This window comes from Chanodichthys erythropterus, chromosome 12, assembly GCF_024489055.1.
Source record: "Chanodichthys erythropterus isolate Z2021 chromosome 12, ASM2448905v1, whole genome shotgun sequence".
Classification (NCBI taxonomy): Eukaryota; Metazoa; Chordata; class Actinopteri; order Cypriniformes; family Xenocyprididae; genus Chanodichthys; species Chanodichthys erythropterus.
In genome coordinates, this window is record NC_090232.1 from 39,717,466 (window position 1) to 39,736,295 (window position 18,830).

An 18,830-nucleotide genomic window follows, 5' to 3' on the forward strand; every position below is an offset into this window, starting at 1 on the left:
ATTATGATGCAAGTTGAGGTTTTAAAAATGGATAACAATACCTTTTGAATTTATAGATGAGGAACACTGCTAAACCAACCACCACCACAGAGAGGAGCATAAGCATAGCTGAACTGCTGTGATTCTCACTTGTGTCCACTAGAGGCGCTAGACACAGGGAAAAAAAAATATGGCAGACAGCTGTTGTCAGTGCACAGGCTGGCATGTTTCCAAACCTCCATTTAATAAACAGACACAAAACTCATTTCTCACAATTATACCACCAATGTTATATTAAAATTGTTGATTATAAATGATCACTTCTCATCTTTGGGTGAACTATTCCTACAAGTTGCAAATCTTGTCTTGTTCATATTTAGAACAACAGTATTTGATTCCAGTTCATTACCTGCTGATAAATGGGCAGCGTATACTGTGACCTGGACTCCTGGTCTGAGTGTGAACTGAACCAGATTCTGATTCAGAGCACTGAGCACCAGTTCTGAGAGCTGAAAGGAAAATCACATCATCGTATCATCATATTCACTCCATGTTTGATAAGAAAACACTGCCTCTTTGTATATTATACATCCAAATATGTTATTAAATGACATAAACAATCACATAACCCTGAAATAAGATATTCGTGCCCTGTAAGTATTTGATTCCTGATGCATTGGGCTGTAGGTTGAGGCAAAGCGTGATGTTGTTTGTTGTACATGAGCCTATACCACACTAGGAAGACATTTCAGCATAAATCAACTATCACCTTCACTCACAAATACAGATATATGACATGTGAGGGATCTCATTTAGGCCTAACATCTCTCTCTCTTGTCCCTCAAACACACGCAGAGCCCTTGAATGTCAGGCTCTGTTATGTATGCATAAATCTTGAAAGCAGATCACAAGTTCCATCCCAAAATTAAGGCCATTTTTGTTTGTTTTTGTACTTGATTATGGCAGATCAGGTTTTTTAGGGGTCATTCTAAAACAGGTGCCTCAAGTTTGATTTTTTGAGTACATTTTATGTACTTTTATTAAACTGTCTCTCAGACAAATAATGTGGTTAAGTGTTAATAAATGCAACAACACATGCTAATGCAATTTAATATAGGTCTTCAGAGATGACGGTTGACGGTAACAGGATTGACAGTTTCACACTTTAATTTCATATTGCAAGTCTAGTGTTTAAAGTCATAAAACTGCAATGTGCTTCTCAAAAAGAGAATTTAATGCCTATATCTATAAAAAATTCAACTTTTCAATTATCAATTGTTTTTCAATTGTGTAAAGGGGTTGACAGGATTGTTCACCCAAAAATGAAAATTCTGTCATTTATTACTCACACTCATGCCGTTCCACACCTTCGTTAATCTTCGGAACGCAAATTAAGATATTTTTGTTGAAATCCGATGGCTCCGTGAGACCGGCATAGGGAGCAATGACATTTCCTCTCTCGAGATCCATAAAAGGTACTAAAAATATATTTAAATCAGTTCATGTGAGTACAGTGGTTCAATATTAATATTATAAAGCGACGAGAATATTTTTGGTGCTCCAAAAAAACAAAAGAACGACTTATTTAGTGATGGCCGATTTCAAAACACTGCTTCAGGAAGCTTCGGAGCATTATGAATCAGCGTATTGAATCAGCGGTTTGGAGCAACAAAGTCATGTGATTTCAGCATTTTGGCGGTTTGACATGCGATCATGATTCATGAATAGAAAATCATGATTCGGCACAAAAGAATCATAACACTCCGAAGCTTACTGAAACAGTGTTTTGAAATCGTCAATCACTAAATAAGTCGTTCTTTTTTTTTTTTTGGCGCACCAAAAATATTCTCGTCGCTTTATAATATTAATATTGAACCACTGTACTCACATGAACTGATTTAAATATGTTTTTAGTACATTAATGGATCTTGAGAGAGGAAAATGCTGGCATTGATCCATTGGATTTCAAGAAAAATATCTTAATTTGTGTTCTGAAGATGAACGAAGGTCTTACGGTTGTGGAACGGCATGAGGGTGAGTAATTAATGACAGAATTTTCATTTTTGGGGGAACTAACCCTTCAAGATCATTCCCTACTGACAAACATAGTCAGCAAAACATATGATAAACATACTAAAAAAATTGAAGAGTTCACTTTCTGAAACTATGAAGATTTCATAATTATAAGTTGTTTGTCTTTTATTTATGTATTAGTTCATTATGATCATAAGGAAATTAAAATGATGGTAACAGGGTTGACAGATAATAAGGAGACAGACAGATATAGATAGATAGATAGATAGATAGATAGATAGATAGATAGATAGATAGATAGATAGATAGATAGATAGATAGATAGATAGATAGATAGATAGATAGATAGATAGATAGATAGATAGATAGTTCAGTAATGATGGTGTTAATCCTCACACAAAACCACTTCCTGTTCCAAGAGTTCCTTTTTTCACCCTTTCTTCCCAAGCTTTATTAAATCTGTCTCATTTACTAAATGACTCCTGACTTATTTCTGCGCTCCTTTATTTCTTCGTCACTCTCACCTTCTGTCTCTCTCTCCTTATTTTTCACCCTTTTAAAATTAGACCATTCCATGAATAATTACATTCTTTATGAATTGTACCAGGGTCAGTAAGTCTATTATACTTTTTTAATAAGGCTATCTACACATTATACTTTGAACATGCCACCCTTGAATAGAGATTTATGAGGATCTGCTGTGAAAGGTCCTTTGTAGATTCAAGGTAGGTTTGGGTGAGGGAAGAAAATGCACCCATGCACAGACATCCACAAAGTGCAGATATCCCCCTTTCATCTGTGATATAATATCTGTAGCCCATAAGCGAATGGAGGACTGAATGATCTAGTGGATGGATTACTAATGACCTTCTCTATAGTATGTATGGTGAGAAATCACTTCCTCAAAAATACAGATGTCTCTGCATGGTGATACTGGAGGACATGAGCCATCTTCTCATATTCAATAATGGCTGTTCTCTGTTTTGCCCAAATACACCAAATTTACCCATGACCTAACAATTCAACCCAAAACCTCACAGGTGAATAACATAATAAACGTGAAAGATCTCAGAGAGCTTTGACATCCAAATTTTTTTTTTTTTTTTTTTGACTGATACTTTCTGAAGTTATATGAAAGTGCATTTCTGTTTGTCTTAAACCGGTATTTCATTTCTAGAGAAAATTACAGTTTTTCTAAACAAGAAAAATCACCCTTAAGTGTTAAACAGGCCAACATTGACATCTGCTGGAGACCATTAGAAACTCTGCTCAGATCACGCATTATGTCAGATAAGGGTTATGTCCAGTACCTGGTCTAAATGAGTAGCTGTTTTGTCTGGCTTCCCCTCTGTTAGCTGTTTGTCTGGTAACAGGAAGAACTCAGCTGCTGTTGGCAGTCCAGGCAACACAGTGACCAACAGCTGTTCAGGATTCACTCCCGTCGCCTGAAGACCAGGAAATTACAGCATTACAGACACAAATGTTCAAGAAACAGGATTAGAGACAGTCAAAGGCCTTGAACTAAATACAGTACTTATTAACCGTGAAAAACAACCACACAGCTCCTCATGTAACGGTTCTGTGACAGACTCACCATGATGATGAAAGCCCACAAGAGTATGGTAGGTTAACTTTCTTTCTTTTCTTTTTTTTAAATCACTTTATATGTTTTATTCTGATGTTATTTGCAAGATATAAAGCTACGTTTTAGTTAATACGATTCCGTAAGAATATGTGAACGAGGGTTCATTTTCTGGTCTTTTCCTCCCGCACGTTGTAAAGATTAAAGTCCTAGAAGTTGGTTAAATTGGTAGGTATACTTCAAAACATGAAAATGCATAATTTGTTTTATACAAATGTTATTGCAAGGTATAAATATGTTTGAGTTAATAAATATCTGTCAGAATACTTACCACAATTTAACGCAATAAAGAAGACCTTTTTCTTTAATTCAATCGATCAATCAATCGATCAATCAATCGATCAATCAATCGATCAATCAATCAATCAATCAATCAATCAATCAATCAATCAATCAATCAATCAATCAATCAATCAATCAATCAATCAATCAATCAATCAATCAATCAATCAATCAATCAATCAATCAATCAATCAATCAACCAACCAACCAATCAATCAAATCAAGCAATCAAGCAATCAAGTCCATTGCAGCTTCAATACATTTAAAGGTTTAGTTCAAAAATGAACATTTCGGCATCATTTAGTCCCTCATGTCTTCTATATGGGTTAAGCCAACTTGACATCAGTGATGTCACACTTAATTTGTTCCCATTCTTGCAACAAATCAATTCTGTAGTCCATTCTTTGGGGGATTACGGGTTTAGAAATGAGGGTGAGTGAATAAAAACTGAATTTTTATGTTTGGGTGAACTATCCCTTTCAGACAGAATATAAATATATAAAATCCTCCCTGGTTCATATTACAAGGTCACAACGTCCACCGCGTTCCAGTCCATATGCCCAGCGCAAAACTCATTACACACATTACCAATAAACAACTGGAGCAGAACATGCATATGGCTCACATGAGAACTGTTATTCTCAAGTGTCATTTCCCATAAACATCCAATGTTCAGTTATAACGGCCTCTTGAAAATGCCACGGGGTAAGCGAGGGAGAACACTGATGATTGTTTCGATCTGTCGTGCCATATGTTTGAATATTTGTGAAGTTTTTTCAGTCACGGTGATGTTTCCCATCATCAGTGAAGGCAAATCTAAAGCACCATTTCACAACCAAAGTATGTCAACTTGAGCTCTTCAAGCAAAGTGTGGAGCGTGAAAACCCACCAAATATCCTGACTTCATTTATATTTTTACACTTTTTATATCTGGAATTCATATTTTTGAATTCCAGATATATTTTTTCATATTAAGCCTAAATAGCACTTTAAATTGAGATTGTCTAAAGGTTTTTGGCAGTGGTGGACAAAGTACACAAGTCAAGTACTTAAGTAGAAGTACAGGAAACCTTAAAAAAATACTGAAATAAAAATATAAGTACTCATTATTAGTTTTACTTAAGTAAAAGTACAAAAGTACTTGATAATGATAGAACTTGACAAAATAACTGTGTCAAAATAAAAATGTACTTAAGTAATTAAATGAATTGTTCAGTGTTATTTATGAACCAACTCAACAGGTTCATTGCAAAGAATAACTCTTGGAGGCGTCTTGGAGGGGGTGGCAATTTCTTCGGTTTGAAATAACGAGGAATGATATATTTTTTTAAAGCAATGTAGTGAAGTAAAAAGTAAAATATTATGCTTCATAATGTAGAAGTAAAATTCAAAGCTTCCCAAAATAAAAAAAAATACTCTGATACTTGTAAATTTTACTTAAGTACAGTAACTAAGTAAAACTACTTTGTTACTGGCCACCACTGTTTTTTGGTGGTAATGTCATGACTAATGCAATGTCTATGAAACTGAACTCTGTGTAAAGATTTTATGATTACATTTGCCAAATGATGCCAAAAACAACTTTAAAAACATCTCCTGAAATTTCAGTTTCATCATAAGCCACCACATTTCTGAAAAACACATCCATTAGCGGTTTATCCATACAGGAGATTCCTAGAAGACCTTGATAATTGTTTGATTTTTCTGATATGAATCATCTTATACCCTGTATCCTAAAGCTGCGCCGGATCAGATTATAATTATATTCTTACACACACTCACTTGAACTGCATGCAAAAAGCACTGAAAGACATTAAGTAAGAAACAGTTCATGAGAAAATGAGATCAATTTCTTTCCTATATCCAAATGTTTACTTGAGCATTCATATCAATAAATAGGCTTTCCTCCAAGGAAAAGTAAGAAACAAATAAATAAATATGTATCAGTTAAAATACACTCATATAGATGACCTCCAAGCAAACAGACATGGACAATGTTGAGTTTATAGTGTTGTTAATACAGTAAAGTCATTTCAGGGCTGCTTGTTTATGCTGTATATTGAATATATAATAAAGTATTATAGACATTTGTTAAAGCCACTGAACAGAGGACCAGGTTTTTTGCTGTGTGAACAGTGAGCATTTTTTGTAAAATGGTATATAGTTTGAACTCACCTGCACCATAGAGGCTTTAATGACTCGACTCACATCAAGTCTCCATTCGGCCACATCAGGGTTGTGATCATCCAGATTCGATGAAAATGCAAGAAGGTGAGATCTGAAGTATTCTGTAATTGGGACAATGCAAAAAGTCTTATATTTTTATAATTATTAGTATTTTTTTTTATCAAAAATCCTTTTGGAGAGGCTTGTGCTGCAGCATTTGTTTCCAACACATGAATTTACTGTACGATATAGTGCTTAAATTGTGAACACAGCTCATTTCAACTTCACTTTTCTATTACGCAAATCTGAGGATATCCAATGAGAAAATAGTGTAACAATGCTGACATGGAAGCAGATGAAGAAAAACCCAAATGCAGTTTATTTATATAAGTGATGATCCAAAACGTGAAACGTAAACCCTGAATTAAATCCACAACATGAAACCAAACAAACATGAACTATAAACTGACTTGAAAACATGGAAACAGAATAACATAATTACTCAACAAGGCACAAATGAGGCTTAAATACATGATTCAGAGGAACACATAACTATGACAACCAACAAGAACATGACACATGAAACAATTGAACCAATGAAAACAAGACACATGAAACAATGGAACCAATCAGAAACTGACACAAAAGACTAGGGAAGCACAAGGGATGATCACGAGGGCAAGGAAGTCACCTAACAAGAAACCAGGTGTAAAACTTAAAAATAAAAGCCATGAAACATGAACTTGAAACAAAACAGTAGGACAGGACTATTTTTTTATCCATCTGGAATTAATTGCATTGTGAAAAATGTTTAGTGAACTCTACATGATGGGCATGGTTAAAATTTAAGAGATCTTGGTGATTTTTTATTTTTATTTTTTTCCCTTTGGAATGATATCCACCACTGAATTTTTGAAATAATTTTGATTTTATGTTGACTTTACTTCAAATTTTATAATAACACAATATTGCTGAGGTGCTGTTAATTATTTATTTACCATTTTTTTAACACTGCCATGTATAATTAATTAAAATAGTTAAAGTGTTGCATTTTTTATTAAACATATCTCAAATATACTGTATATTCACAGAACAAAAATATTTTTTAAGAAAGCTTATTGCTTACATATGAAGCTATATTCAATACACGCCAGTCTGTTGGTCAGATATTTTAGTCTACTTATCATTTAGATGGTTTGCTTAGATTTCTTATCTAATATTTATATATTATTTTATTTCAGTTACCAATTTTTTATTTTTTTTTTAATACGTTTTTTTTGTTTTTTGTTTCAGTTAACAAGAACAGCACTGCTCTGTTTACTCGATATGTAAAACTCACCATGAACAGCGATGGTTTTCCTGTCTTGCAGGATGTTATTCCCAGCGGACACCTGTACAGTGACAATGCTGATTCCCTCTCGAGAGAACGTGAACGCCACACTCCCCTCCAGCGTGATCACGGGCTGTGAATACAGCGTGAAAGAGACTCTCAAGAGGATGCTCTGTCAGTGTGGCTGCAGTGAAGATGCCAACTTTATTTATATGGCACCCGGTGAGGCAAAAACACACACAGACTGAGTCATGCACAGGTGTCCAGTGAGTGACACATGGAGACTTTACCTCTGAATTGTTCCCAAACCACCAGATATAGGTGACTGTTCCCACTTGGCTTGGCAAGAGAACCACTGTGAGATTGACTTCTTTGTTTTTCACAGCGACAAAAGGGGCAGAGAGATGAACAGACTCCAGCTGACCTGCTCCGAGAGAGAAAGAAAAAAGTGGGGTTGGTCCAGTAGACTTCAATAGTGTTCGTGAGTTCTCAAGTCTTGTTCACTTCGTCATATTCAAACCTGCTGTGTTAAAGAAAGACGAGAGAACCAGTTTGTGACAAAATTGTTAACACTTTATTTCAACAGTCCACTAATTTTCAATATTCTACTAACTACTAGTCATTAGAGTATTAGTGGATAACTACTAACTATACGTAACTTTACAACCACATGTTGACTACTACTACTCAGCAGAGTAGTAGTAGGCTACTACTAACTTTAAGTAACTATATAATAAATGCCAACAAGGAGTCATTAGAGTATTAGTAGACTACTACTATGAGTAACTTTACAACAACGTCAACTACCAGTCATTAGAGTATTAGTAGACTGCTGACTATAAGTAACTTTGCAACTACATGCCAACTACCAGTCATTAAAGAAGTAGCAGACTACTACTAACTATAAGTACATTTTGCAACTACATGTCAACTACTAGTCATTAGAGTACCAGTAGTCTACTTCTAACTATAAGTACCACTGCAACTGCATGCCAACTACCAGTCATCAGAGTATTAGTAGACTGCTGACTATAAGTAACTTTGCAACTACATACCAACTACCAGTCATTAGAGTATTAGTAGATTACTACTATGAGTAACTTTGCAACTACATGTCAACTACCAATCATTAGAGAAGTAGCAGACTGCTACTAACTATAAGTACATTTTGCAACTACATGTCAACTACAAGTCATTAGAGTACTAGTAGTCTACTACTAACTATAAGTACCACTGCAACTACATGCCAACTAACAGTCATCAGAGTATTAGTAGACTACTACTAACTATAAGTATATTTGTAACTACATGTCAACTAGCAGTCATTCGAGTATAAATAAACTACTACTAACTATAATTAACTTTACAACTACATGCCAACTACCAGTCATTAGAGTATTAGTAGACTACTACTATGAATAACTTTACAACTACATGTCAACTACCAATCATTAGAGAAGTAGCAGACCGCTACTAACTATAAGTACATTTTGCAAAAACATGTCAACTACAAGTCGTTTGAGTATTAGTAGACTACTATTAACTATAAGTAGCTTTGCAACTACATGTCATCTACCAGTTATTGGAGTATTAGTAGACTACTACTAACTATATTAGCTTTGCAACTACATGTCATCTACCAGTTATTGAAGTATTAGTAGTCTACTACTAACTATAAGTACCATTGCAACTACATGCCAACTACCAGTCATCAGACTACTACTACTACTAACTATAAGTACCTTTGCAACTACATGTCATCTACCAGTTACTGGAGTATTAGGAGACTACTACTAGCTATAAATACCTTTGCAACAACATGTCAACTACTAGTCATTAGAGTATTAATAGACTACTACTAACTATAAGTAACTTTACAACTGCATGCCAAATAACCAGTCATTAGAGTATTAGTAGACTACTACTAACTATATGTACCTTTGCAACTACATGTCATCTACCAGTAATTAGAGTATTAGTAGATTACTACTATCTACTATGTATAATGAGTTTTGAGTTACACTTTATTTCGATAGTCCACATTAGACATTTTACTAACTATAAGTAACTTTGCAAGTACATTTCAACTTATTCTACTAATCCTAACCTGAAATTAACAGTGTACTAACATGTAGTTGTCATGTAGTTGCAAAGTTATTTATCCTTATTAGAATGTCTTATGCGGACCAATGAAATAATGTTGTAACCAGGGCTTGACATTAACACCCGCCAACCCGCCAAATGCGGGTAGATTTCAGCTGTGGTAAGACAGCCACTCCCACTAGCCACTTTGGCGGGTTGAATGTAATTTCAGTTTACAGCCAAATGATCGTCGTAGCACAAAATTACAATCCAATCACACAATCCGTTATTTACGTGCAGTTAGTGAAGGAGGGATAGGCGGAATTGCGCTGAATGACACAACAGAAGCGCTCTGTCGCGCGCACGATCAGTTCTCCTCGCGCCTGAATAGTAAAATACTCATGCACACAGAAGTCTAAATGTCCATCGTGTGGAGTATCTCGTGTGAATACAGTCGGTTATGGCTTAAGTGGACGTAAACAGGTGGGTAATAACTGAATATGCGTCAGTTACGTCCATGCATTCAGCAGCCCAATTAAATAGGCCTGTCCATCATTAATGTTAATCAAACAACAAAAGATGTTAAATAAATGTAGGCTATATGTTAAATAAACCTACTGTATCTGAAAAAATATTATTTTTAATTTACTATTGTTTTTGTAATTTGCTTCTTTGTTCTTTTATATAGCCTACAAATAACTCATAACATTTCTCATATTAGCCCATGCTCATATTGTCCACCTCTTGTCCACCTGTACATACCACCTGATATACAATGTAGTCTTGATTTGGGTGGTCAGTCTGCATTTAAAAGTTTGAAAGGGTTTTAAATCTTCTAAATCAAGTAAAATGACTTAAAATAAAGTAATTTAAGTATAACAAAGTCAACTTTAATCATATAAAATGTAATTTACCAACATCAAAATTGTGGCCAGTGAAAATGCTGAGTGGAAACTGAGTGACTTTGGAAAACCACTAGCCACAGTGGCAGGTGAGCAAAAAAGTTAATGTCAAGCCCTGGTTGTAACCCAAAACTCATATTACATTTGGAGGGATTTTTTCACAGTGTTTTTTTTTTTTTTTTTTTTTATAATTTTTTATAAATATATACATTTTAGCATAAATTATTGACAAAAATCATCCATAAACGGAAAAAAACTGATCTGTTCTATAATATTCTAACATTAAAGACATTTGTAATGTTACAAAATATTTCTATCATAAATAAATTATGTTCTTTTGAACTTTCTATTCATCAAAGAATCGTAATTTTTTTTTAATAATAATAATAGTTTTCATAAAAATCTTGAGCAGCACAACTACATTGATGATAATACAAAAATGTTTCTTGAGCACCAAATCAGCATGACACTGAAGACTGGAGTAATGTCTGCTGATATTTCAGCTTGGTTTTGCCATCACACTTGGTTTTGCCATTACTTCACATTATTACTCTTTTACTGTGTTTATGATACAAGTAAATGCAGTCTTGGTGAGCATTAGAGACTTCTTTTAAAAACATTATTAAAAAAAAAAAAAAAAAACTTTCCAACTGCAAACTTTTAAGCAGTAGTGTATATATTCTCATAGAATTATATGTGGCCAGGTTATGGTGGAATGAGGTTCTTGTTTCAAAAACAGAGTTATATTATATAAGATGAATAAAAAGGCAAAATAATATGCCTAAATAAAGTTAAAACACAAACTAAACATCCTCCTAATGATTCTACCATATATTCATTCATTCACAAATACTTCTCTAAGGGACACAGAGCCATCTGTGTGTGAATTTCAGCTCATGCACCAAGGGCCCTATTTGCTTTGCCTGGCACAACAGGATTGACAGATTGGAAGCGTTCCGTCTCCCTGATCAATATGTCAGTGTGGAGGCATCTGTCTGCCTGAATGTAGCAGGGGGTGGCAAGTTCACATGAGGAGGTGGACATGAGGGAAAAGGGTGGAAATTTGAATGAAAATGCTCAGATAATTGCTGATATGTGATGAGCTTCCTATAGCACAAAGACGGACTAAATAAAAAATAAATAAATAAATAAATACTGCCATCTGTTCTTAGAATGTGTTAAAATAACGTCATCCAACATTAGTACAAGACTTTGTTACATAAGAGGATAGAGTAGTCTGTTCGATTACTGGCATGAAGTCTAATCCATATTCTGGCCAAGAACCACCCACACAGACAGGAAGAGGCCATTTGACCAACATGTGAAATGACCATCCACATTTTTTTCCTTCTTCAAAACATTAAGGAGCAAGTACATCTGAAACTGACGCTTTTTAACGACTCTTCAAACCTTTTAGAGGCAGCATAAATGTAGTTCAATAATGGTCTAAACTATATATTATAGAGGCCCACTCACTTAAGCATTTTATATGCACTATTTATTAAACAAAAAATATTAAACAAGCTAAAATGTGGTAACAATTAATTAATTCGGTAACACTTTATTTTGACAGTCCACTTTAGACATTCTACTAACTATAGTAACTTTGCAACTACGTCAACTACTGGTCATTAAAGTATTAGTAGATTGTCTACTTAATATCTGCTAACACTTTATATTGATGCTCCCCCAACAGACATTCTACTGACTAGAAGTAACTTTGCAAAAACATGTCAACTTTTTCTACTAACGCTAACCCTAACATCCTACTAATACTCTAATGAGAGTTAGTTTATGTGTAGTTGCAAATTAATGAAAGTTGGTTAACATGTAGTTGCAAAGTTACTTATAGTTAGAAGAATGTGTATAGTGGACTATCGAAATAAAGTGTAACCATTCATTTTTTTTAATTTTTTTTTTTAATGAATTACTACTCATAATGTGTACTAAGCATGTCATATGAAGTCTCAGCTTTAATTACAACATATCAGTAAATTGCAGGCTGTTTGATTCACTTAAAAACAATCATATATAAGAGTCATTTGTTTGGAAATCAGACTACACTGTCTGAGCTGTATGGCTTTAATTTATTGAAAAAAACTGACTAGAGATTTATTTGGGAATCGGACTATGCAGATTGTGATGTATGTTTTTGATTCACTAAACAGAATCGACTTATTAGAGTCAATTGTTAGGGAATCAGACTAAACTAGGCACACTGTCAGTGCATCCGAAATCGAATACTTCCCTATTCAAAAAACAGGTGAAAAGTACCCAGCTGACCTAATACTTCCACCGAGATTCAGAACGAAACAAATCCATTGACTAGTTCTTCCTCAGAAGTGACACTGTAGCCTATACAATATTGTATTGTGTAAAAGTATATCTGTCATACTGAAAAGAATGAAGTTTTTAGTTTTAAAATGAAATTTTACAGTTTTACAGCTGCTAATTGTAAAAGTTACACTAAGTAAAGTTCATCAGACCTGCATGATATTTCGCGTCCTATGGACCTTCATCGTAAACTGAAGTGTCTGTCGGCAATTACAGAGGGATGATTTCAATCTGGTGGTCCAGTTAGAGACTATGAGCTTGAAATCTAGATCACTTAATGTGGAGTGCAATACGACCAAGACCAAATTAGATTTTTCTGGTCAATAAAGCATAAATGAGTTGCTCAGACCTAGTAGGTCTTTAAAATACATTAGGGATATAAAAGTAGAAAACGATATGGCTGTCTGTATTATGCATATTGTTACTCGCCCTCTCACGTCTTGGCTTACATGTAATGTGTAGGAAGAGGAGCACAGTTTCAGAGCCCAGACTGTTCTCCGCCGTGGCTGACACTCGGTAGATTCCCACATTCTTGTAGATGTGTTTAATGCCATCTTCGATAGAGCTCACGTTGGAGTAGGTGAAGGCGTTTCCGTCGCCGAAATCCACCGTGATGCTGGTTTTCGATCCATCACCCTGGGGAAAAAAAGGTAATAACATGAAACATCATTGAATCTGCCTGAAAAAAAAAAAAAAAAGGCTGGTCGAGCTGGTGAATCTCAACAAATGTTCTTTAGTTAGAGTACTTTCTGTAATATCGAAGATTTTTTTTTTTTTTTCTGACTGTTTCTGACTACGATACTGCCAAAGCTCTGTCTACGATTCATTCAGCTGTCAGTTCATCTGCTTTGGAGAGCATCTTGTCTGCCCAGAGCGGAGATCTGCCATGGGAAAACATTGCTCTTGTGCAGGCAAAACGCTCTCTAAGGAGCTCTCAAAATCTTAAAATGCCCAGTTTATAGCGAGGATGAGGGTTATCTCTGTTCTTTGGGAGTTAGCAGTAGTTTCAGTAGATTCAATGTAACCTCACAAGTCAATTCCCCACCAGCGTTTTTGAAAAAAAAATTGCCAGCCAAAAAATGTTCATTGCCCCCAGAATATTTTGTTGTATGAATATCTGAACATGCAATATATCAATACAAAATACAAAAGAAAAGAGCCTCTACTTTTAGGCCCCATTTTACACTAGTGCATTTTTTTTAAAACACAAGTTTTGCTATGGTTACCCCTGTCGTTTACACTACGCCGGTGTTTTCGAACCTCGAAAACAGAGACTTTCGAAAATGCTTGAACGCGCATGCCCAGTGTGCATGACCGGTCATGTGACATGCGTTTTCGGTCGTGTAGTGTAGACAAAAAAGCACTAGTGTAAACGGGGATTTAAACAAAAAATTTGCAAAATTTGCAAATGCATTTTTATCAAACACTACATCTTACGGAAGAGGATTAGGGCCAAGCAATAATAAAGAAATAAAACCATTTCGAGATTAAAGTTGTTCAATTTCGAGAAAAAACGTGTTAAATGTCAAGAAAAAAGTCTAGATAAAATGTTGAGAATAAACTTGTTAAATTACGAGAAAAAAGTCGAGAAAAAATGTTGAGAATAAAGTCTTTAAATTACGAGAAAAAAGTCGTTAAATTATGAGAACAAATTCGTTAAATTATGAGAAAAATGACGTTGAATTTCGAGAAAAAAGTCTAGATAAAATGTTATGAATAAAGTCTTTAAATTATGAGAATAAAGTCATTAAATTACGAGAAAAAAGTCGTCAAATTAAAAATTTTGTAATTTAACAAGTTTTTTCTCGTAATTTAATGAATTTATTCTCAACATTTTATCTTGACATTTCTCGAAATTTTACGAGTTTTTTCTTGAAATCTAACAACTTTAATCTCGAGATGGTTTTATTTTTTTATTATTGCTTGGCCCTAATCCTCTTCCGTAACATCTGGATCATATTCAGTACGATTATCAGACCATAGATGCAGTAGATCACATCCATCAACACCCCCAAAGCTTCACAGTCCTATACCATTTCCTGGATTAGCATTTCCCTCGGTAACATTAGGCAGTTTTCATTTAAATGCTGTTTATTGTTGATGATCGCATTATTTTTCATATGCATGCTTACATGCTGTATGAGATCACTCGTTTCTGCGTCTCCCTCATCTGTGTTTTCATTCAGGAGATTCTGTACTCGTTCAGAAGATGTGTAATAGCACCCGTGTGTATAACAGTGAAAACATGGAAACCGGAAAATTCTGTGTTTGGCGGGGAAAGAGTTAAATGGTTTAATTGGAGTAAATACACTACCGTTCAAAAGTTTAGGGCCAGTAAAAAAAAAAAAAAAAAAAAGGGCATTTAAACTGATCAAAAGTGACAGTGAATACATTTACAATATTACAAAAGATTTCTATTTCAAATAGTATTAAAATGCTGTTCTTCTAAACTTTCTATTTATCAAAGAATCCTGAAAAATTTATCATGGTTTCCTATTTTTGTCAGGGGTTTGCGTATAGTAAATATCCAAGAGAGTTGGGTGATGCAGAATGAACGTGAAAAAGTCTTTTGAATAAAAAAAGAGCCATAGAATTCCAACTTAATTTTAACACAAGACGTGGATTCACGTGGATTTAGTCGAAAACGCTGTATTATAAATGCCAGGCCAGTAGTTGGCGATGTCACTTTGTAAAGAAAAACTATGCGCCTGTAGACTGAACACATAATACTAATGAGCATCACATCACTGTTTTCACAAATTTGCATTTTTGTAGTTTAGTTTTCCATTTTTAGTACATCGTTGTTGTGTAAATGCATCAATGTGACAGTTTTCAACATGTTTTAAAATATTTCTTGAGCAGCCAATTAGACTGAAAGATCATGTAATACTGAAGACTGAAGTAATGTTGCTGAAAAGCAGTGCAGGGAAGACTGAATCTGTCTGTACCTCCTCAAGGAACACGAGGAAGGTGACGTTGTTGGCCAGAGATGCCGTTAGCTTCCCTTCGCTGGTCACTAAGTGGAGGCCGCGAGGGGCCTGGCTAGGGCACAGCTGCCTACGAGCCGTGTACTGCTCAATCACCCCACCGGTGCAGTTGTTAGACACCACCTTTCTGTACCTGCACACATGCAGATGCATAAAACACATTCACATTAAAACCCATTCTCAAAATGATCCGTTGACAGCACTAAAATTAGTGTGCTTATCTGTATCAGTGAAAACATACACAATATGTCTAATGAGTCACACATCAAAATCATTTGAGAATACAGATGGTGGATATTTTAATTGAAAATCTCTCTCTGTCTCTCTCTCTCACACACACACATGAACATATGTTTTCTTAGCTATCTAAATGGGGACATTGCATAGACTTCTGTTGTTTTTATGCTGAGCTAGTTATAAATACTATAATCTAACCCTAACCCACATCTTAATCCTTAACCCCCTAACAGAAAACGTTCTGCATTTTTAAAATGCAAAAAGAAGAGGGGGAAAAAAAAGTTTACTTTATTTTTTACACACCCCCCCCCAAAAAAAAAATCAAATGAAGAAATAAAGATGTCCCCAATATGCCGGTTAAAGGTGCAGTATGTAGGATTTCTGTCCACTAGAGGTCGCTAGAGGCCTATTCAAAACAAAGGCATAGCTTGATGACACCAAGGTTGAGTGCGCAATCTTGGGACATGTGGTCTCCACCTCAGTGGCCGGTACAAAAGAATAGGGATAGGACTCGGGAAGAAATCATGTTCATGGAAGCGATTATTAACATTACTGTAGTATGAAGCAGAGCAGGACCAAGTGTTGTGGGAGCTGAACGAGGCCGCTGGAGCGATTGTGCAACAGAGACGTATGTGCTCAGCTCTTGTCATATATCACAACTATTCAGTGTTTTCAACCACATGATGTTTATTTTAGGTTTCAGACATTTAAATACACTAGCAGAACAATACATGTATAGTTTGTAAAATACAAGCGGCAATAGTAATCCTTTAAAATATAAATGGATGACACGTTTTATTTATATCAGATACACATTGTGTAGGTAGCTATAAAGTTTACTCTATTCTTCGCCCACTCACTGGCCACATACACCCATCGCACATTATATATCAATTAACATTATAAAGGGTTTTAAACGACAAAACACATTCACTTGCATGTATTTGAGAATTGGAATATAAATATTATAAATATATATATATATTGGAAGCTAAAATGTTAGAAATATGTTAAAAATGTTAAAGTATTTTGAAAAAAAAAAAAGGTCAAAGGAAATAAAAGTGATACATCTGTCATACATATGGTGTGTCACGTAACAAGCATGACGCGTCGCAATGGAAATAATAAGGTGATACATTCTAAAATAATGGTCGCCTTAAAAAAAAACTCACTTTGGGGGGTCAGCTAGAAATTTTAAACTTACGTGTGAAAGGGTTAAATTACGGAAGAGGATTAGGGCCAAGAAATAATATAAACATAAAACCATCTCTAGATTAAAGTTGTTAAATTTTGAGAAAAAAGTCTAAATAAAATGTTGGGAATAAACTTGTTAAATTACGAGAAAAAAGTCGTTAATTTAACGAATTTGTTCTCGTAATTTAATGACTTTAATCTCAATATTTTATCTCAACTTTTTTTCTCTAAATTTAACAACATTTTTCTCAATTTAACGAATTTGTTCTTGTAATTTAACGAATTTTTTCTCATAATTTAATGACTTTATTCTCAACATTTTATCTCGACTTTTTTCTCAAAATTAAACGAGTTTTTTCTTGTGTTTTAACGAGTTTATTCTCAACATTTTATCTCGACTTTTTTCTTGAAATTTAACGAGTTTTTTCTCGTAATTTAATGAGTTTATTCTCAACATTTTATTTTGACTTTTTTCTCGAAATTTAACAACTTTAATCTCGAGATGGTTTTATTTTTTTTTATTATTGCTTGGCCCTAATCCTCTTCTTTATTAAATAAATATGTTAAGTCACCATGAAATCAAAATGGACTTTTTTTTTTATTTCTTTTTTTTATGGAATATTGCAGTACTCATTATAAATTATCTTTCTGCATTTTTTTTTCCATGTTCATGTGCCCTCATAATCAAATCTTTAATTAAATAATAATAATAATAACTCCTCCCTCTTGCAGCGACATCTCTTCAATAAATAAAGTGTTTACTGACGTGGAGGCGGGGCAACCTGTCACTCACATGAGATCCACCAAGAGCAAACCACAACCATCCAATCAATTCCCCATGAACAAAATCAAGTCCTGCCCTATAACACCCCCCCCCCCCACCCCACCCCCTTTGAGAAGCCGTTTCACCCGGATATATGTCACAATAGAGTAGAAAAGACTATCACAACTTCCATTTCATGCTGACTGTATCTTAACTATCAAATTACGTAAATATAAATAACCCCCAACTGATCATTTTTAATTCTCCTAGATACAACACAAGTGACATCTGATTAGAAAAACTGCTCAAATTAAATTACATAAAAACAAATCAGACATATTCCTGGAACAACATTACCATCAACCAGTCATTGTTGATCCAGGAACATGTTCGGCATGAACAGTATAAATCACTTTAAATGGTGAGATGCATGAGTCACACAAGATCTCACCCAGTGCTGTTGAGGAATGTGTGTTCTGTAGTACAGGTCCGGGACATGGAGGAAGGGGGGAACCAGAATGCTGGAGTACATTTCCCATCAGTCCTTCTCTCGAAACCATAATCACTGTAAATAAATAAGTAAACAATGGTAAGAATAATTTCTAGGATCATTGACTTCTAAATTACCAATAAGTAATTTTAAAACACTTTTATTCAAAATTACTAGCAGTACAATTAGCACTGTAATATCCATTGAAGGAACCCAAGTTCAAGTGTTTTGATCACTATGACTCAGTTGTGATAATTCATGGATCGCTCATTGCAGAGCTTGAACCTATAACCTAACTCAGATATCAAACCGTCAAGCTAAAATCCCACTGGCTGAATAAGGCGTTTCTCTCATTCATCATTACTGGAGGACATTATTTTGTATTTCATAACTCAAAGACTATTAAAA

The 18,830-nt window shown here is 34.7% G+C and overlaps 1 protein-coding gene across 1 annotated transcript in view; it reads right to left on the reverse strand.

Annotated features, from left to right (window-relative positions):
* The window catches only part of sorcs1 (sortilin-related VPS10 domain containing receptor 1), a 246,243-nt gene that overhangs the window by 6,225 nt on the left and 221,188 nt on the right, over positions 1-18,830 (reverse strand). Inside the window, exons 17-25 of the mRNA XM_067402693.1 lie at positions 18,384-18,497; positions 15,700-15,871; positions 13,201-13,387; positions 7,724-7,857; positions 7,443-7,566; positions 6,113-6,225; positions 3,324-3,458; positions 389-488; positions 42-147 (exon numbers count right to left, since the gene is read on the reverse strand). Of these exons, the coding sequence (XP_067258794.1) occupies positions 42-147; positions 389-488; positions 3,324-3,458; positions 6,113-6,225; positions 7,443-7,566; positions 7,724-7,857; positions 13,201-13,387; positions 15,700-15,871; positions 18,384-18,497 (1,185 nt within the window). The remainder of the gene's footprint in view (positions 1-41; positions 148-388; positions 489-3,323; positions 3,459-6,112; positions 6,226-7,442; positions 7,567-7,723; positions 7,858-13,200; positions 13,388-15,699; positions 15,872-18,383; positions 18,498-18,830) is intronic.